The sequence below is a fragment of the Humulus lupulus genome, chromosome 1, assembly GCF_963169125.1.
Source record: "Humulus lupulus chromosome 1, drHumLupu1.1, whole genome shotgun sequence".
Taxonomy (NCBI): domain Eukaryota; kingdom Viridiplantae; phylum Streptophyta; class Magnoliopsida; order Rosales; family Cannabaceae; genus Humulus; species Humulus lupulus.
In genome coordinates this window covers 164,518,876-164,545,083 of record NC_084793.1, presented here as the reverse complement: position 1 = coordinate 164,545,083, position 26,208 = coordinate 164,518,876, and the positions used below count along the sequence as shown (strand labels likewise).

Genomic DNA, 26,208 nt, shown 5'->3' with positions numbered 1-26,208 from the left:
GGCCCCTCCGGCTCAACGCATCTGCCACCACGTTGGCTTTCCCAGGGTGGTAAAGGATATCACAGTCATAATCCTTAACCAACTCCAACCAATGTCTCTGTCTCATGTTCAGATCCTTCTGAGTGAAGAAATACTTCAGACTCTTATGATTAGTGTAGATCTCACACTTCTCCCCATACAGATAATGACGCCACACCTTCAGTGCAAACACAACTGCCGCTAACTCCAAATCGTGAGTCGGGTACCTCTGCTCATACTCCTTCAGCTGTCGAGACGCATAGGCTATAACTTTCTTATTCTGCATCAGCACACAGCCTAAACCCAACCTCGATGCATCACAGTAAACCACGAACTTCCCTTCCTCCGAAGGAAGACTCAACACAGGCGCAGAGATAAGCCGTTGCTTCAATTCCTGAAAGCTGTTCTCACACTTCTCTGACCAGATGAACTTCTGATTCTTCCTTGTCAACTCTGTCATCGGCGAAGAAATCTTCGAGAACCCCTCTACAAATCGCCTGTAATAGCCAGCCAACCCAAGGAAACTCCGCACCTCCGAGGCATTCCTCGGCCTCGGCCAATCTCTAACTGCTTCTACCTTGGACGGGTCCACCTTAATCCCTTCTGCCCTAACTATATGTCCAAGGAAAGTCACTTCTGGTAGCCATAACTCACACTTCTTAAACTTGGCATACAACTGATGCTCCCTTAATCTCTGTAAAACCTATCAGAGATGCTGCTCATGCTCTACCTCTGAACTGGAGTATACCAAGGTGTCTTCGATGAAGACAATGACGAACTGATCCAAAAAGTCCTTGAACACCCTGTTCATCAGATCCATGAAAGCTGCTGGGGCATTGGTCAAACCAAAAGACATGACGAAGAACTCATAATGCCCATAACGCGTCCGGAAAGCCGTCTTTGGTATATCCTCATCCTTGATCCTCAGCTGGTGATAACCAGATCGAAGATCAATCTTTGAGAACACTGTCTTACCTTGCAGCTGGTCGAATAAGTGATCAATCCTTGGCAGAGGGTACTTATTCTTAATTGTTAACTTGTTCAATTCTCTGTAATCGATGCACATCCTCAACGTTCTATCCTTCTTCTTAACAAACAACACTGGAGCGCCCCATGGAGAGTAGCTAGGCCTGATAAACCCCAAATCCATAAGTTCTTGCAATTGTATCTTCAACTCTTTCAATTCTGCTGGTGCCATCCTGTATGGTGTCCTAGATACTGGTTTTGTCCCCGGTGCCAACTCAATCTCAAACTGTATCTCCCTACGCGGCAACCCTGGCAAATCCTCAGGGAAGACATCCAAAAAACTCATACACCAATCTGGTCTCGCCCGGCCCTGCCGGCATAACCCTGGTGGTATCCACCACACTAGCTAGAAAACCTATGCATCCCCCCTGCAACAGGTCCCTGGCTCTCAACGCTGAAATCATAGGTATGCGGGGTCCAGACACCGCACCCACAAAGACAAAAGGGTCCTCGCCCTCCGGCTCAAAAGTAACCATCTTCTTCCTACAATCAATCGTAGCCCCATACCTAACCAGCCAATCCATTCCTAGAATCATATCAAAGTCTTCCAAATCTAATTTAATCAAATCCACCAAAAGTTCCCTACCATCAACCATCGCTGGCAGTGCCCTAATCCACCTCCTAGAGACTACCAGCTCCCCTGTAGGTAACAAAGTCCCAAACCCCACAGTCCGATACTCACTAGGTCTACACAGTCTATCAATCACTCTACTAGAAACAAAAGAATGTGTAGCACCAGAATCAATCAATACTATAAAAGGAAAGCCAGCACTAAAAAGCTGACCTGTCACTACTGAGGGACTAGCCTCAGCCTCCGCCTGAGTCAAGGTGAATACTCGAGCTGGAGTCAAGCTATCCACCTTTCCCTCTTCACCTTTCTTCACCGTTGGGCAGTCTTTCCTGAGATGCCCCACTGCCCCACACACAAAACATGCCTTGGCCCAACACTCGCCCAGATGGCGTCTTATGCACCTCAGACACTCTGGATAGGTTCGCCATGCCTCACCGCCACCCTGATGGCCACCCTGACCACCCCGACCCCTCCTATCAGGACCAGGAGCAGCCAAAGTGCCAGGAGTCCTCTTGAAGTCACTGGGGCCTTCGCCCCTACCTGTCCCTGAATAAGGAGGCACCGCCCTGCAGCCCTCACGCCTTACCGCGCTCTCCTTCCATATCTTGTTCTCCGCTTCCTCTGTGGTAAGATCCCTCTCAACAGCCTGGGCATAAGTTGTTCCTCGAGGTACCGTTGTGATCCCGGGCTATCATAGCATTAAGCCCCCTAATAAAACGATCTTGCCTAGCAGCATCAGTAGGCACAAGATCTGGTGCAAACTTCGCAAGCCTATCAAATTTCAGGGCATACTCAGTAACAGTCATACTGCCCTGTACCAAATTCACAAATTCATTGACTTTTGCTGCCCTGACAGCAACATTGTAGTACTTCTGACCAAACAAATCCTTGAAACCTTCCCAAGTCAAAGTGGCAACATCTCTGGTCTGCGATGCCACTTCCCACCAAATACGGGCATCCTCCCTCAACATATAAGTGGCGCAGGCCACTCTATCCTGTCCCTCAATTCTCATGAAATCCAGGATTACTGTAATCATGGTTAGCCACTGCTCGGCTTTCAGCGGATCCGGTCCTCCCTCAAAGACTGGGGGTTGCTGCTTCTTGAACCGCTCATATAACGGTTCCCACTTGTTAACAACCTCCCCAGGCTGCACAGCTGGTACCACTGCAGGTGGTAAAGAAGAGGCAGCACTCCCTGATGGAGCCTGCTGTTGCAGAATACGAATCAGCTCATCTTGGCTCTGTAATCGAGCCTGCATCTCAGCCATTAACTGCTGCCAGTTCTCAGGGACTGGCGGAGGTGTCTGGCCCTGGTCATTGCCCCTGGTCCCGGACCCAGTGCCGGCTAGTCGTGAAGATTTCCTTGGATGCATAGCTATCCAAGTCAATCTGCAAATATCGACTCGGCGGTCAGACCACAATGACAGGGTAAAAGCTTCTCCAAAACTCAACAATAGAACATAATCAATCACAGGTAACCAACACATATAAGCATCCATGCACCATAAACAGTCAATCATCCATATACTCATTTACATGCATGGAAATGTTGGTAAACATGCCTCAATATTTTCACACAGCAGTCAAGGGCCAGGCTCTATCAGTATCTCATGCTTCCTAGCAATTCAATGAATAACAACATGCATAACTCATCTCAGACACATAAGCACACATATACACATTACCAAACCCTGACTTGAGCTTGTCTCCAGCAGCGAATGTACATATCCAGGCTGTCTTCAGGAACCCTTAAACCTAGGACGCTCTGATACCAAGTTGTAATGCCCTGGTTAGCCAAGACCGCTACACTGTGTACTTATAAAGGTGCAGGACTCGCTAATCAAGTCACTAGTTTGAAAACGTGTCACTAAACATGTAAGATCTAAGGTTAAAAAGGTTTTGGTCTCAAAAGGCTCATTTCATATACTCATACTGTAGTAAACATGGGATCCCATACAAAAACGAAGTTAAAGTAAGTTTACAAACTCCCAAAAGTACATGAGTAACCACTAGCCATACTAAGGCAAAACAGACAGTCTTCAGGTTTCATGTCCTTGCCTAGACCTCAACCGTGGCGGCCGAGCACCTGGCTATGTACATTCCGCTCGCTGAGCTCTCCAGTCAGGGCTGATCTAACTTGCCCTTGCCTTTACCTGCACCACGTAGCACCCGTGAGCCAAGGCCCAGCAAGAAAACATCATAGATAACTCAAACAATGATCACAGACAAATAGTTCAGTAAGCATGTAAACCCATCAGACAATCCACAACAGATATTCAGCTTATACAATCCAATTCAAGATACATTCTATCACATATAATATTCATATCACATAATATTCAGGGCCGACGACTTAGGCCACACCCTCTGTTTAACCCACTGACTCCGGCCCGCTTAAACCGAGCTGAGTGCATAATAAGCTATCCTCGGCTACCAGTGGCCGAGCCGCGCCCTGTGCGCTAGTGAGACCCTTGGCACCCTTAGGCCGTTGGTTCACTAAATGGCTTGCATGGCATAATACCATCTTTCCAAGCATCTACAATAGGGAGCCCTTAGTCCCGTCACATATATTCAACCAGGTGCAGTTTTCTTACCTTTAGTCTGTACGGTTATCGAATTACGAGCAACGCCCCTCAAGCACGATCCATTCCCGAGCCTAAGCTTTTGCCACCTAGCCACAACCAAAGTATAGGGTTTCATAAATACTCAAATATAGGTTTCCAGTTACAAAACTAACTCCCAGGACTCCTAATTCCACCAAGCACGGTGGTGAAACCAAACCCGAGCACACTAGACCACTCTCCCATGCTTAAAACCCTAAAAAATTCATGTGTGCAACCAAGGGCTGCGGCCCTTCCCCAAAACAGAACCTACTCCCTCACTGAACCACACACGCGCCGCGGCCCTTGCCTTGGGCGCCGCGGCACGCCCCCTTGGCCGAGCCTCCCTGGCTTCTTTGCATGCTAGGGCCGCAGCGCTCTAGAACAGAGCCGCGGACCTCCCCTTCGAACCCAGAATTTACACCATTTCTAAGTCTGAAACCTCACCTTAAACCATCCCAAAGCTTCCCAACTCTTAACCAATTAATTCCCAACTTCTTTAGCATGATCTAAACAACATAATTCCCAAGAAAACACAGCCTAACGCACTCTAATCTCTTCCTTTCAATTTCTGAAACCCAAGTGCTATAAACACTCAAACTCAATTTAAAACCTCTAAACCAGGAGTTGAAACTTACCTTTGTTGTAGAATCACTTCACCAAGTTGTGGCCAAGCTAAGCTCCCAAGTTTCCCCTCTTAATTCTGCCTTAGAACATCAAAGCTATACTTGTTTCAGCACTTAACTAAAACCCAGCTAGAACTCAGAATTCAACCACAGAAAATAGAGTTAGATGCTTACCTTAATCCCTGCTTCAGTTCCTTGATTTTCCCTGAGCTAAACCTCCAAATTCTCACCACCAAACTCAGAAATCCCAACTTGTTTCCCCTATTTTCTGTGTCCTTTTTCCTTTCCTTTGTTTTCCCTTAAGCGTGAGAGAGAGAGCTGAGACTAAGTGTTTAGTCGGTTTGTATTTTTCTTCTAAAGACTTCCTTAAGTCTGTCTCACACATTAAGTTAATCCCGAGGCTCGGGGTGCCGGAACCGTCCCTGAGGCCAAAATGGTAAAACCCCCAATATTCCCGCCTAGACATTCTAACCTCAAATATATCTCCATATATTTATTTTCATGACCCGATAATCCAAATTGCTACCCGTTATCTAAAATTATCCCCGACTTCTCCAAAGTTATAACTTAAACCCCATTGTGACTTTTCCCGCTATCTGACCCTAGAATCGTCTTGAGTCGTGCTCAGCGAACATGTCCACATAATAATGTGGTTCTCACATATATCACATATCATATTACCACATAATATAATCAATTATCATATAAACATTATTAGACGTATAATTACTCATAAAATCACAATTATTTCATTAATGCCCTCCTGACACACTAATCAAGACCCTTAAGCCTTAGCGAATTTGGGTCATTACAACTATCCCCTCCTAATGAGAATTTCGTCCTCGAAATTTACCTGAATAGCTCAGGATGCTGATCCCGCATCGCCGTCTCTAATTCCCAGGTCGCTTCCTCAACCTTGCTATTTCTCCTTAATACTTTCACTAACGGAATCGTCTTATTCCGCAGAACCTTCTCTTTACGATCCAAAATCTGAACTGGTCTCTCCTCATAGGACAAGTCTGCCTGCAGCTCCAAGTCCTCATGCCTCAACACATGTGTTGTATCAGAAACATACTTCCGCAACATAGAGACATGGAACACGTTATGAACTCCTGATAAGGACGGTGGCAAGGCCAGCCTATAAGCCACCTGCCCAACCCTCTCTAGAACCTCGAAGGGTCCAACGAACCGAGGGCTCAGCTTGCCCTTCACTCCAAACCTCCTCATACCCCTCAACGGTGAAACTCGCAGAACACGTGGTCCCCGACCTGGAACTCCACGTTCCTACGCTTAGGGTCAGCGTAGCTTTTCTGTCTACTCTGCGAGGCAAGCATCCTAGCTCGAATCTTTTCAATGGCCTCATTAGTCCTCTGAACCATATCTGGCCCCAAATATCTTCTCTCACCCATCTCATCCCAGTGAATAGGCGATCTACACTTCCTTCCATATAACATCTCATAAGGAGCTACTCCAATCGTGGACTGATAGCTATTGTTATATGAAAACTCAACCAATGGAAGATACTTACTCCACGAACCCTCAAAGTCAATCACACATGCCCTAAGCATGTTCTCCAATACTTGAATCGTCCTCTCAGACTGTCCATTAGTCTAAGGATGAAAAGCTGTGTTAAACTTCAACTGAGTCCCCATGGCTCTCTGCAGAGCTCCCCAAAACTTAGAGGTAAAGATAGGGTCTCGATCAGATACAATAGACTTTAGAACCCCATGGAGACGAACTATCTCCCTCACATACAGCTCTGCGTACTGTTCCACGATATAAGTTAACCTCACTGGTAGAAAATGAGCTGACTTGGTGTACCTGTCCACTATCACCCACACCGAGTCATGAAGTCCAACTGTCCTGGGTAATCCTCCCACGAAATCCATCGTAATATCCTCCCACTTCCACTCTGGGATACCCAAAGGCTGCAGCAATCCCGCTGGTCGCTGATGCTCAGCCTTAACCTACTGACAGGTCAAACATCTAGACACATACTCAACTACATCCTTCTTCATCCCGGGCCACCAGTATAACGCCCGTAGATCCTGATACATCTTCGTGGTACCCAAATGAAGTGAGTATGGCGTAGTGTGGGACTCATCCAATATCTCACGCCTAATCCCCTCATCTGCCGGAACACATATCCATCCCTAATATCGGAGCAAGCTTGTCTTTGAAACTGAATAATCCTTGGCTGTCCCCGCTAAGGCATGCTGCCTACTGTCCTGCAACTGCACATTAGACAACTGACCCTCCTTGACTCGCTCTAGCAAGGTCGATTGCAATGTGATATTGGCTAATTGGCCCACCACCAGTTCTATTCTTGCCCTGACCATCTCATCAGCCAATTCTCTCGAGATCTGTGTAGAACTATACAACTGTCCTGGGCCCCTCCGGCTCAACGCATCTGCCACCACGTTGGCTTTCCCAGGGTGGTAAAGGATATCACAGTCATAATCCTTAACCAACTCCAACCAATGTCTCTGTCTCATGTTCAGATCCTTCTGAGTGAAGAAATACTTCAGACTCTTATGATTAGTGTAGATCTCACACTTCTCCCCATACAGATAATGACGCCACACCTTCAGTGCAAACACAACTGCCGCTAACTCCAAATCGTGAGTCGGGTACCTCTGCTCATACTCCTTCAGCTGTCGAGACGCATAGGCTATAACTTTCTTATTCTGCATCAGCACACAGCCTAAACCCAACCTCGATGCATCACAGTAAACCACGAACTTCCCTTCCTCCGAAGGAAGACTCAACACAGGCGCAGAGATAAGCCGTTGCTTCAATTCCTGAAAGCTGTTCTCACACTTCTCTGACCAGATGAACTTCTGATTCTTCCTTGTCAACTCTGTCATCGGCGAAGAAATCTTCGAGAACCCCTCTACAAATCGCCTGTAATAGCCAGCCAACCCAAGGAAACTCCGCACCTCCGAGGCATTCCTCGGCCTCGGCCAATCTCTAACTGCTTCTACCTTGGACGGGTCCACCTTAATCCCTTCTGCCCTAACTATATGTCCAAGGAAAGTCACTTCTGGTAGCCATAACTCACACTTCTTAAACTTGGCATACAACTGATGCTCCCTTAATCTCTGTAAAACCTATCAGAGATGCTGCTCATGCTCTACCTCTGAACTGGAGTATACCAAGGTGTCTTCGATGAAGACAATGACGAACTGATCCAAAAAGTCCTTGAACACCCTGTTCATCAGATCCATGAAAGCTGCTGGGGCATTGGTCAAACCAAAAGACATGACGAAGAACTCATAATGCCCATAACGCGTCCGGAAAGCCGTCTTTGGTATATCCTCATCCTTGATCCTCAGCTGGTGATAACCAGATCGAAGATCAATCTTTGAGAACACTGTCTTACCTTGCAGCTGGTCGAATAAGTGATCAATCCTTGGCAGAGGGTACTTATTCTTAATTGTTAACTTGTTCAATTCTCTGTAATCGATGCACATCCTCAACGTTCTATCCTTCTTCTTAACAAACAACACTGGAGCGCCCCATGGAGAGTAGCTAGGCCTGATAAACCCCAAATCCATAAGTTCTTGCAATTGTATCTTCAACTCTTTCAATTCTGCTGGTGCCATCCTGTATGGTGTCCTAGATACTGGTTTTGTCCCCGGTGCCAACTCAATCTCAAACTGTATCTCCCTACGCGGCAACCCTGGCAAATCCTCAGGGAAGACATCCAAAAAACTCATACACCAATCTGGTCTCGCCCGGCCCTGCCGGCATAACCCTGGTGGTATCCACCACACTAGCTAGAAAACCTATGCATCCCCCCTGCAACAGGTCCCTGGCTCTCAACGCTGAAATCATAGGTATGCGGGGTCCAGACACCGCACCCACAAAGACAAAAGGGTCCTCGCCCTCCGGCTCAAAAGTAACCATCTTCTTCCTACAATCAATCGTAGCCCCATACCTAACCAGCCAATCCATTCCTAGAATCATATCAAAGTCTTCCAAATCTAATTTAATCAAATCCACCAAAAGTTCCCTACCATCAACCATCGCTGGCAGTGCCCTAATCCACCTCCTAGAGACTACCAGCTCCCCTGTAGGTAACAAAGTCCCAAACCCCACAGTCCGATACTCACTAGGTCTACACAGTCTATCAATCACTCTACTAGAAACAAAAGAATGTGTAGCACCAGAATCAATCAATACTATAAAAGGAAAGCCAGCACTAAAAAGCTGACCTGTCACTACTGAGGGACTAGCCTCAGCCTCCGCCTGAGTCAAGGTGAATACTCGAGCTGGAGTCAAGCTATCCACCTTTCCCTCTTCACCTTTCTTCACCGTTGGGCAGTCTTTCCTGAGATGCCCCACTGCCCCACACACAAAACATGCCTTGGCCCAACACTCGCCCAGATGGCGTCTTATGCACCTCAGACACTCTGGATAGGTTCGCCATGCCTCACCGCCACCCTGATGGCCACCCTGACCACCCCGACCCCTCCTATCAGGACCAGGAGCAGCCAAAGTGCCAGGAGTCCTCTTGAAGTCACTGGGGCCTTCGCCCCTACCTGTCCCTGAATAAGGAGGCACCGCCCTGCAGCCCTCACGCCTTACCGCGCTCTCCTTCCATATCTTGTTCTCCGCTTCCTCTGTGGTAAGATCCCTCTCAACAGCCTGGGCATAAGTTGTTCCTCGAGGTACCGTTGTGATCCCGGGCTATCATAGCATTAAGCCCCCTAATAAAACGATCTTGCCTAGCAGCATCAGTAGGCACAAGATCTGGTGCAAACTTCGCAAGCCTATCAAATTTCAGGGCATACTCAGTAACAGTCATACTGCCCTGTACCAAATTCACAAATTCATTGACTTTTGCTGCCCTGACAGCAACATTGTAGTACTTCTGACCAAACAAATCCTTGAAACCTTCCCAAGTCAAAGTGGCAACATCTCTGGTCTGCGATGCCACTTCCCACCAAATACGGGCATCCTCCCTCAACATATAAGTGGCGCAGGCCACTCTATCCTGTCCCTCAATTCTCATGAAATCCAGGATTACTGTAATCATGGTTAGCCACTGCTCGGCTTTCAGCGGATCCGGTCCTCCCTCAAAGACTGGGGGTTGCTGCTTCTTGAACCGCTCATATAACGGTTCCCACTTGTTAACAACCTCCCCAGGCTGCACAGCTGGTACCACTGCAGGTGGTAAAGAAGAGGCAGCACTCCCTGATGGAGCCTGCTGTTGCAGAATACGAATCAGCTCATCTTGGCTCTGTAATCGAGCCTGCATCTCAGCCATTAACTGCTGCCAGTTCTCAGGGACTGGCGGAGGTGTCTGGCCCTGGTCATTGCCCCTGGTCCCGGACCCAGTGCCGGCTAGTCGTGAAGATTTCCTTGGATGCATAGCTATCCAAGTCAATCTGCAAATATCGACTCGGCGGTCAGACCACAATGACAGGGTAAAAGCTTCTCCAAAACTCAACAATAGAACATAATCAATCACAGGTAACCAACACATATAAGCATCCATGCACCATAAACAGTCAATCATCCATATACTCATTTACATGCATGGAAATGTTGGTAAACATGCCTCAATATTTTCACACAGCAGTCAAGGGCCAGGCTCTATCAGTATCTCATGCTTCCTAGCAATTCAATGAATAACAACATGCATAACTCATCTCAGACACATAAGCACACATATACACATTACCAAACCCTGACTTGAGCTTGTCTCCAGCAGCGAATGTACATATCCAGGCTGTCTTCAGGAACCCTTAAACCTAGGACGCTCTGATACCAAGTTGTAATGCCCTGGTTAGCCAAGACCGCTACACTGTGTACTTATAAAGGTGCAGGACTCGCTAATCAAGTCACTAGTTTGAAAACGTGTCACTAAACATGTAAGATCTAAGGTTAAAAAGGTTTTGGTCTCAAAAGGCTCATTTCATATACTCATACTGTAGTAAACATGGGATCCCATACAAAAACGAAGTTAAAGTAAGTTTACAAACTCCCAAAAGTACATGAGTAACCACTAGCCATACTAAGGCAAAACAGACAGTCTTCAGGTTTCATGTCCTTGCCTAGACCTCAACCGTGGCGGCCGAGCACCTGGCTATGTACATTCCGCTCGCTGAGCTCTCCAGTCAGGGCTGATCTAACTTGCCCTTGCCTTTACCTGCACCACGTAGCACCCGTGAGCCAAGGCCCAGCAAGAAAACATCATAGATAACTCAAACAATGATCACAGACAAATAGTTCAGTAAGCATGTAAACCCATCAGACAATCCACAACAGATATTCAGCTTATACAATCCAATTCAAGATACATTCTATCACATATAATATTCATATCACATAATATTCAGGGCCGAAGACTTAGGCCACACCCTCTGTTTAACCCACTGACTCCGGCCCGCTTAAACCGAGCTGAGTGCATAATAAGCTATCCTCGGCTACCAGTGGCCGAGCCGCGCCCTGTGCGCTAGTGAGACCCTTGGCACCCTTAGGCCGTTGGTTCACTAAATGGCTTGCATGGCATAATACCATCTTTCCAAGCATCTACAATAGGGAGCCCTTAGTCCCGTCACATATATTCAACCAGGTGCAGTTTTCTTACCTTTAGTCTGTACGGTTATCGAATTACGAGCAACGCCCCTCAAGCACGATCCGTTCCCGAGCCTAAGCTTTTGTCACCTAGCCACAACCAAAGTATAGGGTTTCATAAATACTCAAAAATAGGTTTCCAGTTACAAAACTAACTCCCAGGACTCCTAATTCCACCAAGCACGGTGGTGAAACCAAACCCGAGCACACTAGACCACTCTCCCATGCTTAAAACCCTAAAAAATTCATGTGTGCAACCAAGGGCTGCGGCCCTTCCCCAAAACAGAACCTACTCCCTCACTGAACCACACACGCGCCGCGGCCCTTGCCTTGGGTGCCGCGGCGCGCCCCCTTGGCCGAGCCTCCCTGGCTTCTTTGCATGCTAGGGCCGCAGCGCTCTAGAACAGAGCCGCGGACCTCCCCTTCGAACCCAGAATTTACACCATTTCTAAGTCTGAAACCTCACCTTAAACCATCCCAAAGCTTCCCAACTCTTAACCAATTAATTCCCAACTTCTTTAGCATGATCTAAACAACATAATTCCCAAGAAAACACAGCCTAACGCACTCTAATCTCTTCCTTTCAATTTCTGAAACCCAAGTGCTATAAACACTTAAACCAGCCACTCAAACTCAATTTAAAACCTCTAAACCAGGAGTTGAAACTTACCTTTGCTGTAGAATCACTTCACCAAGTTGTGGCCAAGCTAAGCTCCCAAGTTTCCCCTCTTAATTCTGCCTTAGAACATCAAAGCTATACTTGTTTCAGCACTTAACTAAAACCCAGCTAGAACTCAGAATTCAACCACAGAAAATAGAGTTAGATGCTTACCTTAATCCCTGCTTCAGTTCCTTGATTTTCCCTGAGCTAAACCTCCAAATTCTCACCACCAAACTCAGAAATCCCAACTTGTTTCCCCTGTTTTCTGTGTCCTTTTTCCTTTCCTTTGTTTTCCCTTAAGCGTGAGAGAGAGAGCTGAGACTAAGTGTTTAGTCGGTTTGTATTTTTCTTCTAAAGGCTTCCTTAAGTCTATCTCACACATTAAGTTAATCCCGAGGCTCGGGGTGCCGGAACCGTCCCCGAGGCCAAAATGGTAAAATCCCCCAATATTCCCGCCTAGACATTCTAACCTCAAATATATCTCCATATATTTATTTTCATGACCCGATAATCTGAATTGCTACCCGCTATCTAAAATTATCCCCGACTTCTCCAAAGTCATAACTTAAACCCCATTGTGACTTTTCCCGCTATCTGACCCTAGAATCGTCTTGAGTCGTGCTCAGCGAACCTGTCCACATAATAATGTGGTTCTCACATATATCACATATCATATTACCACATAATATAATCAATTATCATATAAACATTATTAGACATATAATTACTCATTAAGTCACAATTATTCCATTAATGCCCTCCTGACACACTAATCAAGGCCCTTAAGCCTTATTATCGAATTTGGGTCGTTACAGTAGTAGTCTTGGCTATCCAAGGCGTTACAATGATTGACCAATCAAATAATTTGAGGTCTTATAATATAAATGCACTAACAACATAGAATGCCCCATACTTGCAAAAGAGAAAGCCCACTACGAAGCCCTAATTCTACCGTGATATAAGAAAAAACAAGCCTGTTTGGCATTGATTTCTGTTTTTTATTTTCAAAATTGTGTTCTCAGAAATGAGAACAAAAAACTGTTTTAGTAGTTTTCAAAAAACAAGAGGTGTTTGGTTAATGTTTTATAAAAATAATTTTTTAGTTTTATTTTTTTAAATCTTAAATAAAAAATTAATAAATATATTTACAAAGAGAAAAATATTTTAAAATTTTGTAATAAATAATGAGATAAAATAATTTGAAAGAAAAAATAATGAAAAATAAGAAGTGAGAAAGCAAGAAAAGAAAAGTTGAGAACAACAGAAAACAACTTTTTGTTGTTCTCAAAATTTTTTGTTTTTTGTAACTTTGTTTTTAAAAATTATTTTCTGAAAATAATACAAAACACCTACACTTGTTTTCAAAAAATAGTTTTAGTTTTTAAAAACAAAAAACAATTTTTTAGTTAAAGTGTCAAACACCCTCAAATCATTATTATAAAAATTATTAAAACGGAAAACATAAAAAACCAAAGAATTATAAGGTGTACACAAGTCCACCGCATTGTATGTGTCCACCATATTCAAGGCATTGCATCAATATCAATGGTGGAAAAAAGAGCCGTATCCATGCGGCGTTCCGTACGCCACACATTAGCAACATCCTACTTTTATATTGTGCCCAATTCATAAAAATCAAACTTCCCTTTTCTTTTTCTAATTTAGACCAACTTGTTCCGTCTCGTGTCGCTACTCGCTACTGCCTGTCCGAGGAAGTATTTCAAATCTAATGTCAGTCAAAAGCTGGCACATGACACATCAATTTTCTGAAGCAAATCTCTTTATTTTATAATTGATGACGTGTATACTTCCACAATTGCGCAACCAATAGATATTATACGACATAATTTTTTTTATCAGATTTCTACGGAATTTCATAACAAAACACAATTTAAAATTATGGACAATCCGTGATTGATCACGAAATAAAAAAAGTAATAATTTATCTGAGTGCTTTATAGGATATATCATATCACAGAAAAGAACAAAGCAAAACGAGTCAAGGAGTCGTTAACTAGTTAGAGGGAGAAGGAGAAGGTTGAAAATGGCGGAGACTGACATAGATATTGAGCGCTTAGAGAGTCAAGGATCAGGATTGCGGTTGAAAGAGCCGCTTCTCAGGAGTAGAACCAACAACACTTCTCAGATTGCCATTGTTGGTTCCAATGTTTGCTCAATCGAGAGCCTCGATTATGAGTACGTTCATACCTATCTATGTATTTCTATATATTAATTTATTCCTTTCCTCTCTGATGGCTATTCGAAATTGGAAGAAAATCGAAGAATTTACATTGAATCTGGATTCTATAATTTTTTTTTTAAAAAATGATCTAAATGTAAATGTGGATATGATGCTTTTACTTGTTGATTAAAAATCGAATTTTGCTTGTATGCTTGGTTTGGTAAATTGTAATACATATTAGAATTGAAGGAAAAAAATTCTTAAGATATAAATTTTAATTTTTTTCAAAATCTTTATTAATTTAATGTAACTTTTTTGAGGAATACAGATAAGATTATCCAGTTTATATAATTTGTTGTTATTGGTTCGTTAACTTTTTATGATGGAAGAACGTAGAGAAACAATTCTGAATCGCATAGAATATATGTATGCTGATAATATTTTCTGATATAAAATCCAGATATATCTATTGTTATGATTATTTCGTTCTTTGTCATCAAATCTCTTTACACTTATACATGTGTTTGCGTGCTTGTGAGCATGTATGGATGTGATTGCTGTTTTCTACTAACCAAGGTATTGAAGACTGTTTGCCCATTCTCTATTCTTCTATACCCTTGTGAATTTGGTAATCAGATAATTATTTTGGACTTTAACATGTTAACAGATCAATATAATTGGAACTACTTGGCTTTCTTCTTTGGAAGGAGTGTGTTACATCACTGTTGATATTCCAGTAATACGCATTTAATTGATTTCTAGCATTAAGTAGTTTGACAATTATAGAGTTTCAATGAATGAATACCACTTTTGATCTTACCCTTTAATTTTATTTTAATTTTTCCATTTTGTAGAATTGTTGAGAATGAACTCTTTAAGCAGGATTGGAGATCCAGAAAGAAAATTGAGATATTTCAATATGTTGTCCTTAAATGGACCCTAGCTCTTCTAATTGGGTTGTGTACTGGACTGGTTGGCTGCTTTAATAACCTTGCTGTGGAGAACATAGCTGGCTTCAAACTTCTTCTCACCAACAATCTCATGCTCAAGGATAGGTAAGTGTATCTGCCGCCATCTTTTGTCCTCCTCTTCATTATGTATGTTTATTTGAAATCAAAATGGGAGTAACTGCATACTGAGCCGTGTCATTAACTACAAGGTACAATACAATAGAATCAATGTTGTCTAGTTATCTTGGACTGAAAGCTTATGTTAGTGCTACGTTAGTTTTTTTAGGTATTTAATTTTTTCTGAGAACTACACATTGGTATATTCTGTAATGCATCTCTTCAAATAGTAGATAAGCTAAATTCATTGCCTTGGTCACTCAGAAAAAGAACAATTCACAAATGATGAGTGCATTCCGTGTTTATGTTTGAAACTTAATTGCTGACATGTAGAGAGAGCTGTGACGAAGTTTGGCAGATAGAAATATAAATACAACTGTAAAATTAGTCATATGCAGCGTTTTATTCTGCAGGGCTTTGTTCATTTGCTATTTATGAAGAGACTTTGCAGTACTTTCACTCGCAGAGTTGTAGTTTAATCAGTAGTGTATAACCCTCCACTATGAGATGTCATTTTCACCAATGTTACATTTGAGTAACAACCTTCTCATCTTTGTAACTTTACAAGCTTGTGGAGTTTTGGAGCAAATATTGCTTAAATTAACTCTTGTACAGGTATTTTCAGGCATTTGCAGCATATGTTAGTTGTAACATGATCTTAGCTTTTGCTGCTGCTGTCCTCTGTGCCTACATCGCCCCTGCAGCAGCAGGCTCTGGCATACCTGAGGTGAAAGCTTACCTCAATGGTATAGATGCGCATTCTATATTGGCCCCAAGTACGCTCTTTGTAAAGGTACAAACTGATGATATCTATCTATTTTGATATATTACAGTACATCAATCTTTTATGATTACTAGATGAGTGGACCAGAAACTTCTTCGATGCTTTCATCTCTCAATATATCTACATATTTTTCAGAGAGCTATAGAAGTAGTAAATCTTTATATGACTTATCTCCTATGTAAGAAATCACAAGGACTATCTTAAGTTGTGCTGATTCTAGTTGGAATTCATCCTTTGAAGCATCCAAACATAGAAATGAGATAATCTAAAGTCATTGGTGTTTTATGCTATACAGGGAAGTTAAATTGTCAAAGTAAACAAGGCATCCAAAGATTGTTGCCTGCAACGAAGAACAGTACAATTATAGCCAAAAAAAAAAAAAGCGTATACTGATTATATTCTCTTGGCAGATTTTTGGTTCAATTTTTGGAGTAGCTGCTGGATTTGTGGTTGGTAAGGAAGGACCTATGGTGCACACTGGCTCTTGCATAGCTTCATTGCTTGGGCAGGGTGGTTCTCGCAAGTATCGTTTGACCTGGAAATGGCTTAGATTCTTCAAAAATGATCGTGACCGGAGGGATCTGATCACTTGTGGTGCTGCTGCTGGTGTTGCAGCTGCATTTCGTGCCCCAGTGGGTGGGGTCCTTTTTGCCCTTGAAGAGGCAGCTTCATGGTCTTTCTCTGTCTGTCTCCCTCTTTCTTTGTGTTTGTGTGTCATTCTTCATATTAATGTGCATACATGTGTTTTATAAATGTGAAACGCACATGCATATTTGTCTAGGTAAATCATTATATCTTTGGCTTAAGCTTTAATCCAGGTGAAAATACCGAAGACATGTATGCAAGTAAAAATAGTTTGGATTTTTTTCTTTCTTGATTTACCCTAGGTGGACTGTTGAATTTAAAAAGTGAGGAAGACGATACCCTAACTACTGTTGCAAGTCATGGAATCCTAATCTGAATGTTACAGTTCTATATTTTGTTTTCTTTTCTCCAATCCTCAAAAGGAAGATTACTTGGAGCTAAAACTTTTAAAACATGAAGTATCTTTTCAACATTCTATAAAAGGCAAAAGAGCTAAACATTAAATTCTTGAATATTCATCAGCTGGTGACCTTTTCCCCTCCACTTCAGTATTAATCAAAGATAAATTACGTAGTTGGTCTTTCTAATTGCACTTGGCATTTGATGCTTTCCGCCGTGTTATACTCTGACAATATTTTCTAACACAGGTGGAGAAGTGCTCTTCTTTGGAGGACATTTTTCACAACAGCCATAGTAGCAGTGGTGTTGAGAAGTTTTATTGAAGTTTGCAAGGGTGGTAAATGTGGACTATTTGGGGAAGGAGGTCTGATTATGTTTGATGTTAATTCAACTAAAACAACTTACAGCACCCCTGATCTACTGGCTGTTATATTCCTAGGAATTATTGGTGGCATCTTTGGAAGCCTTTACAATTTTTTTGTGAACAAAGTCCTTCGCGCTTATAGCATCATCAATGAGTATTCCCTGCTTTTTCCTAATGCGTTTTTGTTTTGTTTACATATTATAATCATGCATTTTTCCCGTTGCTGACGATTGTTAATTAATTGCAGGAAAGGTCCTTTATTCAAACTTCTTCTTGTACTGGTCATTTCCTTTTTGACATCTTGTTCATCTTATGGCCTTCCGTGGTTTTCACCATGCACTCCATGTCCCCCTCACCTAATGGATCAATGCCCCACAGTGGGTCGCTCTGGGAACTATAAGAATTTCAATTGTCCACCTAACCAATACAATGACCTTGCCTCCCTTTTTTTCAATACCAATGATGATGCCATTCGGAACCTATTTAGCTCTGGCACTGAAAGAGAATTTCACCTCTCCACGCTTTTAGTTTTCTTTGTTGCTATTTATTTTCTCGGCATAATTACTTATGGCATTGCTGTTCCCTCTGGGCTTTTCATACCAGTCATACTGGCTGGGGCCTCTTATGGTCGTCTCGTTGGTACTGTCCTCGGTTCTCTCTCTAATCTCGATGCCGGTCTCTTTGCCCTTCTTGGAGCTGCATCCTTCCTTGGTGGGACCATGAGGATGACTGTTTCTCTATGTGTTATACTTCTTGAACTCACAAACAATCTTTTGATGCTCCCACTAATGATGCTCGTCCTCCTCATTTCAAAAACTGTGGCTGATTGTTTCAACAAGGGTGTGTATGATCAAATCTTGGTATTGAAGGGGTTACCTTATATGGAAGCTCACGCAGAGCCATACATGAGAAATTTGGTTGCTAGAGATGTTGTCTCCGGTCCACTAGTTACATTTTCCGGCGTTGAGAAAGTGGGGACTATATTCCAGACACTGAAGATTACAAAACATAATGGATTCCCGGTGATTGATGAGCCACCCTTCTCTGAAGATCCAGAGTTGTGTGGTCTTGTTCTGAGGTCTCATTTGCTTGTGCTGCTTCAAGGAAAGAAGTTCTCAAAATCAAGGGTGACAACAGAATCAGGAATTATGAGGAGTTTTAAGGCCCATGATTTCGCTAAGGCTGGATCAGGCAAGGGGATCAAACTGGTGGACTTGGATATCACGGAAGTGGAAATGGAGATGTATGTTGATCTCCATCCCGTCACTAATACTTCTCCATACACGGTAGTGGAGACAATGTCTCTAGCCAAGGCTGCTGTTCTCTTTCGACAGCTCGGCCTCAGGCACTTGTTGGTAGTGCCAAAGACAACAGGGGTAAGACTAAATCTCTTTTTCTCACACATACAAATATACGCATATATATATGGCTCTCTTATTTCGCATTCCTATCATAAGACAATAATTTTGTTTATGAAATATTGCACTCGCAGAGACCTCCAACTGTTGGAATCTTGACAAGACATGACTTCATGCCCGAACATATTTTGGGACTTTATCCACACTTCGACTCTCACTCTCATACGTAGAGGAAACTATTTGTGTCACCAATGGTAGTGCCTCTATTGAGTTATTGTTTTATGTCCATATTTAGTTATTTTCTATTCATGAGTTAGGATGACTGTTCTTCAAGCCAATGGCTTGTTGTTATTGTTATTTATCTAACAATTGGCTGACTACATTTATTCGCAAATATTGGTTTCGTTAGGAATTTATTAGTCACGGCAACAAATATTTGTCAAAGTTTAAGAGTTGTCCATTGTTCGTTTTTATTTTATATATATATATATAAATGCTAAACACACTTATTATTATATTTTCTTTTGTAGTCTCTTAAATCAAATATTAAGATTCCACTAATAATTTAAAAAAATATTCAAATATAATAAAATTATATTTTTATTTAAATGTTTTTAGGGCATAAATTCTAACATTTCATTGAGTCATTTACTTCTCACTTTATGTAAATATACTTTATATTAAACTCTCTTTTGTATTGAGAAATTTCACTATTTATGCATAATAGTGGGTATAATTACTAAATAATACCAGCACTAATAAACTTTTCAAATTAGTGCTAAACTTTCAAGAAGTACCAAAAATACCCCTCTTATTTTTTTTTCCACTCAAATTTTTTCCCACACAAACTCTCTCATTCTCTCAGTCTCTCAATCCCGAAACCTCCCTCATTTTTTCCCAAGCCCAAACTGCAGAAATTCTCTCATTTTTTCCCAAACACAATCCGAAGGAAACCCCAAAACCCCCAAAAACGAAGGAAATCGTCGATCTCAGGTTCCATTTTATCTTCTCCGGCATCGGTTGTCGAACCCATCGAGCCAACGACGACAAAGAAGCTCGAAACCCACATCGTCGAACCGGTCGAACCCATCAATCGAACCCATATCTCATTAAGGTAAATTCTTGAACCCTCGTGATATTTTTGTTGTTTTGATTCTTTTGAATCTGGTGGTGTGGAATGGGTATGGTAGTTCTTTGGTCTGGGTTGCTCGATGGTTTTTTCTGGGTTTGAACCAATAGCTCGATAGGTTCGATGAAGGTTCGATAGAAGCTCGATGTTATCCATGGTAATTTATGAAACTAGCTCGATTATGGTTCGATAGTAGGCTCGATAGGGTAGTATGAATGGTTCGATGGTTTTTTCTGGGTTTGAACCAGTAGCTCGATAGGTTCGATAGAAGCTCGATGCTATCCATGGTAATTTATGAAACTAGCTCGATAAGCTCGATTATGGTTCGATAGTAGGCTCGATAAGGTAGTATGAATGGTTCGATGGTGGATCGATAAGAGCTCGATGGATATGTGGTATTAGGTTAAAAGGGCTCGATAGGTTCGATATGGTTCGATAAAAGCTCGATGGTATCCATGGGTAATATATGAAACTAGCTCGATAGGCTTGATTATGGTTCGATAGTGGGCTCGATAGGGCAGTTTGAATGGTTCGATGGTGGATCGATAAGAGCTCGATGGATCTGTGGTATTAGGTTAAAAGGGCTCGATATGTTCGATAAGAGTTCGACAGTAGGCTCGATGGATATGTGGTATTAATAAATAGGGCTCGACAGGTTCGATAATAGGCTCGATGATTATTTATGTAGACATATTTTGCTTAGCTCGATAGGCTCGACATTGGCTCGATAGTGTATGTTTCAGCTCGATTATAGCTCGATGACAGCTTATTTTAGTTTTTTGATGAAATTATTTTGAATTTTTTCCTGACTATGTTTAACATTCTGTTTTCTTACCAATTTTTTTTTCATGTGTTGTTGCAGATGCCTAAGTTGCTTGTTCCGTTCAGTGATCACTTTCCTGGTCAAGTGACATATCGGGGTAGTAGTACTTTAAATCACATTAAGACCAGGTTTTTGGAGCTCGGGCTGCTTGAAAGGGCTAAGGAATCCCCTTTCAAGCAGTTTTTTATGGCTTCGGAGTTTAATTTCTCCAGAGTCTTGGTGCATCAACTGTTGCTGAGGAAAATTGCCAGCAACAATGAAGATGAGGTGCATTTTTTCTTGGGGTCGAAGTCTTATAGATTCGGCATGGGAGAGTTTGCCCTGGTGACGGGGTTGGATTTCAGTACCTTCCTGTCACCAGAAGAGTTGGAAGGGCGTAATCTCAGCGGCCGGTTGATAAAGGAGTATTTCAACAATGCTAAGAAAGTAAAGCTCTCACAGGTGGACCATGCTTTCAAGACTTGTACGGTTGTGGAAGATGTGTACAAGCTTGGTCTATGTCTGTTTGTTGAGGGGGTTTTGAATGCCATTGAGGGCAAGTTGCACATTTGGCGAGATATTCTAAAAATTGTTGAGATTGTAGAGTACTTCTTCAGCTATCCATGGGGGAAGTACTCTTATAGGAGGCTATTGCATTCTTGTAAGAAGGACATGGTGAAGCAAAAGGCCAACTATGATGCCAAGAAGGATGCCAAGGTGCAGCAAGAGTCCAAGTACAGTATGTATGGTTATGCCCCGGCCTTACAGTACTGGGCATATGAGGCTATCCAGCAGCTTGCGGTGGAGCTTGTTGTGAGCTCGGGAAACATGTTCCCGAGGATGCTTAGTTGGTCGCATCGGAGGAACAAGGATTTCACCAAGTCCGTCATCGCACCGATATTATTGAAGAAGAATGCAAGTTATGTTTTTTTTTATCTATATGCTTATCTTTTATCATTATTTGAGTTAACCAAATGTTTTATGTTGTTTGCAGTTAATTGTTCTTCCGATGTTGAAGCCTCGGCCAGCAAAAAAGACTATTACTTTTCTTTGACTGAGGGAGATCTTCCCCTTTATCCTGGGCTTGGCCAGGATCCCTCGGAGACTGATGAGGAGGAGGATGCGACTTTTGAGAAAATCGCGGAGATAGTTTCTCAGGTAGCCGAGGCAGCCAAGATATTTGTTGATGCTGCCCCGGGGGAGGAGGTTGCAGGTCCCACCCCTCCTATTGCCCCAGCCTCAGCCCAGCCTCAGCCATTGCCCCAACATCAGCCCCAGCCTCAGCGTCAACCCCAACACCAACCCCAACACCAGCCTCAGCCTTAGCCCCTGAGCTCGCCGACTTGATTGAGCGGTTGGACAAAGTCGAGGGTCGACAGGAGACCCTCCTGAAGAACCAGTCAGTGATCTTGGACGTAGTCAGTCAGATCCTAACATTTATTAAGGAGAAACCGAGGGGCTCCAATGAAGATTCAGACTCAGAGTCATTGGATATTCCTCTAGACTATGTTGATGATCCAACCACGCCTCCTACCATCATTGTGACACCTGATGCTGGGACTCCAGAAGTCGTTATTGTCAACCCTGAGGATGTTGCTGGGGTTCAGTTTCAAAGGACTAGACGCCAAAGACGCAAGCCAGATTGGTTTGAGGACTACACCGATCCCACGAGGAAAAGACCTTGCGGCACTGATGCAGCTGCACCAGCAGAGGAGGCTATACAGGAGGCTACACAGGTGCTGGACCCTCTCAAGAAGCCAGATCCCAAACAGTATAGGACAATGTGCAAGTGGCTACTTGGAGACATGCCCAACAAGACCCCGCGGGATGTAAAGACTGGGAGTCACGGTCCAGCGTGGTTTCTGACACCCCAGTCGTGGCTCAATGATGGGGTAAGCCATTTATACCTAATTATGGATCATTTAATTCAATTTTACATGTTTTGTTTTTACTGACTTGATATGAGCTCGATGATAGCTCGATATGAGTTCGATGGGAGTTTACAGGATCGATGTGAGCTCGATGGAGTTCCATAGGAGTTCGATAGGGATGTTAAAATAGGGTTGTTCTTTACTATTTCAAATTGGCTCGATGTGAGCTCGATGGAGCTCGATAGGAGTTCGATAGGGATGTTAAAAATAGGGTTGTTCTTTACTGTTTCAGATTGGCTCGATGTGAGCTCGGTAGGAGTTCGATAGTGATGTTAAAAATAGGGTTGTTCTTTACTGCTTCAGATTTGCTCGATGGAGCTCGATAGGAGTTCGATAGAAATGTTAAAATAGGGTTGTTCTTTACTGTTTCAGATTGGCTCGATGGAGCTCGATAGGAGTTCGATAGGGATGTTAAAAATAGGGTTGTTCTTTACTGTTTCAGATTTTCTCGATGTGTGCTCGATAGGAGTTTGATAGGGATGTTAAAATATAGTTGTTCTTTACTGTTTTAGATTGGCTCGATGTGAGCTCGATGGAGCTCGATAGTAGTTCGATAGGGATGTTAAAATATGCTTGTTCTTTACTGTTTCAGATTGGCTCGATGTGAGCTCGATAGTAGTTCGATGTGAGCTCGATGGAGCTCGACAGCAGCAATTTATGATGGTCTTTGCTAATTTTTTTATCGTTCTCTCTTTGCAGCATATTGATGCGGCAGAACACATGCTTCTTATGCGTCGCAAGTATCTTCCCAATATATATCGACAGAATGCAGTTGTGATGAACAGTTATTTCTCACAAGTGATACCTGCCCGATATGATCAGTGCAAGAAAACAGTCGACAAAACAAAGTATACTTGGGAAGCTGACGTTATGTCCATGTTGACCGGGATCGAGCAACAGTTTCTGGCATCTTGGGGAGGAGTGGATGTATATTGGTGCCAGAACTATGGACAACAACATTGGTTTGCCATTGAGGCTTCCATTTCTAGTTGGACTCTGACTGTTTAAGATTCGGACAACTCGATGATTAGTGACGCAAAGCTTGAGGATATTATGAGTCCATGGTGCTTTTTGCTTCCTTCTCTGTTAATGCAGAGTAAACTGTTTACTGATAGCTTGATGTTGAAGATTCCATCAGCAGGAAAGAGGCCGCATCAGTTCACATGGCGTCGCAAATAGAAACACGAGCTCCCTCAGTCAAAGAGAAGGTAACAAACATCATCTTCATACTAATTTTGTTTCTACCTAAAATTATAGTAATGTGCACTTAATATTTACTTTTTTTTTTACAGTGGGGATTGTGGTGTGTATGTTGTCAAGCATATTGAGCATCTAATGGTCGGTCTTCCATTGGAAACTATCTGCGATGAAAATATGGAGGTGTTCAGGAACAAGTGGACCACAGACTTGTGGTATCAAAATTTGTTACCTTGATGATTGTATATATACAGGGTCTTTACATGTACAGTTTCTTGTTCACATTTTTTTATAACTTTCATGGGCTGTCATCGAGCTAATATCAAGCTATATCGAACTGTTATCGAATTATCAAAATTTGTTACCTTCATGATAATCTTGTATACGGGGTCTTTACATGTATAGTTTCGAACTGTTATCATTTTTTATAAATTTCATGGGCTGTTATCAAGCTAATATCAAGCTATATCGAACTGTTATCGAATTGTAATTGAGCAATATCATTTTCATATCGAACCATTAACATAACTTTTAAGAAAAATCAAATAAAAAGAGTTTATTAATACAACAAGTTCAAATGGGAAAAAATAGTTTAAAGCCTAGCTTTGCATGTAGCCCTGTTGTGGCCAAGACCACCACACATGCTACACTTGCGCTCTTTGTGAATGATTTCTCTATTCGATGGAGTGCGGTTTGTCTTCCTTCTTCCCACCTTATTCTTCTTCGGTCGACCAGCTAGTTGTTTTTCAACGGGAACCCCAACTTGCATTTTCTCTATGTTCCCGGGAACTTCCCAATCATCCTCGTTGCCAGTTGGGTAAATTGTTTCTTTATAAGACTCCCTCCACATCTCAGTAGTGTAATATGGTGAACACAGTGAGTAAATGTTGACACTGCGCAACATGGCCATAGCCACACCATGAACACAAGGGTAACCCATTATTTGAAACTGACCACAAGAGCATGATTTGGTCATCAAATTCACCTCACCATCACCTTCTGGGTCTACCACATGAAATTCAAATTGTCCAAGAGGATGGACTTTCAAATACCTTGCATCATCCGCAATGCCTGAGACATCTTTCTCATATATTGTTGCTAATTTGGATGCGCACTTCTCTACCTCCTCACGACGCGCGGCAAACCATGACTGAATTGTGAAACGAATGAATTCCACAAAAATAGTGACTAGGAAGGTTCTTGCGTCTCTGGTTTTGTTGTTGAAACTTTTAGCGTAGTTGCTTGTCATTACATTGTATTGATTCCCAGGAAAGTAAGCACGAGTCCACTTATCGAAGCCAATACCCTCGAGATATTGAGCTATGGTAGGATCCATTTGCTTTATATTGTTGAAGAACCTGTGAAATTTTGACTTCCGAAATGCATATGTCGCATTCCACATCTCCTTGTGACAGTGATTGGTCTTGAACTTAGCGATTACATTCATACTTATGTGATGGTAGCATGCGCCATGGTAGGCATTAGGGAATACCAACTCAAGAGCATGAATAATGCTAGCATGCCTGTCTGATACAAAAGACAGATTATCAACAACTCCAATGGCTTCCTTCAATTTCATCATGAAATACTTCCAAGAAGCATAATTCTCACTGTCAACAATCGCGAATGCAATTGGATAAATGTGGTTATTCACATCCAATGCGACAACACACAACATGTGGCCACCGTACCTTGACTTCAAGAAAGTTTCGTCCACACATATAACAGGATGACATGATGTAAATCCCCTTCTACAAACTCCGAGTGAGAAGAAACAGTAAAGAAAGCGACCATCATATGTGACAAAATCAGTTATTGTACCTGGATTCTTTTGTTGTAGCATGTACAGGTAAGAAGGTAACTTGGAGTACGATTCTTCAGGTGTCCCCCTGAAATAACCGAGTGCCTTCTCTCTGCATCTCCAAGCCTTCATATAACTCATATCGATCCCAAAATTATTCTTCATATCCTCCTTTATGCTGTTTGGTGGATAGCTAGTGCCATCAGTAGCATATTTGTTCTTGATAAGGTGCCCAATGACAGAAGGTGCTGCTTGATGGTGGTCTTTTTATCGCAATTCTAGTGAGCAAGTATGTACACTATTATAAACAGTGATCTCAAACATCTCCGATCGCGCTACTTTTTTCCCTCTTATTCTCCAACCACAATCAGGATCCTTGCAGGTGATATACAACACATCAGTACCAGACTTCTTAACCATAAACTCAAAATTATTCTTCATTGCAAAGAGAGCCGCTTTGGTTTTCAATTCCAACTTGTTCTCAAATGTCTTCCCAAGATGCAATTCCCCCAACGCTACACC

At 42.5% G+C, this 26,208-nt stretch overlaps 1 protein-coding gene across 2 annotated transcripts; it reads left to right on the top strand.

Moving 5' to 3' along the window:
* The first annotated feature begins 13,911 nt into the window (after positions 1-13,911).
* On the top strand, positions 13,912-19,343 carry LOC133800028 (chloride channel protein CLC-c-like). Of its 2 annotated transcripts, XM_062238009.1 has the most exons (7): positions 13,912-14,283; positions 15,124-15,324; positions 15,952-16,129; positions 16,531-16,793; positions 17,353-17,622; positions 17,716-18,844; positions 18,961-19,343. In XM_062238009.1, exons 1-7 carry the CDS (start codon positions 14,132-14,134, stop codon positions 19,054-19,056), a joined length of 2,289 nt encoding a protein of 762 aa, XP_062093993.1. In that variant the 5' UTR covers positions 13,912-14,131; the 3' UTR covers positions 19,057-19,343. The 2 variants fall into 2 exon arrangements, with proteins under 2 accessions (XP_062093993.1, XP_062093996.1); XM_062238012.1 differs by lacking the exon at positions 13,912-14,283 and having other exon boundaries at positions 15,145-15,324; positions 15,962-16,129.
* The last annotated feature ends 6,865 nt before the right edge of the window (positions 19,344-26,208 follow it).

Bases quoted from the DNA above. Each gene is read 5' to 3' on its own strand.
- LOC133800028 (XM_062238009.1), top strand. From the start codon at position 14,132: ATGGCGGAGACTGACATAGATATTGAGCGCTTAGAGAGTCAAGGATCA. The intron at 14,284-15,123 runs GTACGTTCATAC...TCCATTTTGTAG, and splicing joins ATCGAGAGCCTCGATTATGA to AATTGTTGAGAATGAACTCT. The intron at 16,794-17,352 runs GTCTTTCTCTGT...TTTCTAACACAG, and splicing joins CTTGAAGAGGCAGCTTCATG to GTGGAGAAGTGCTCTTCTTT.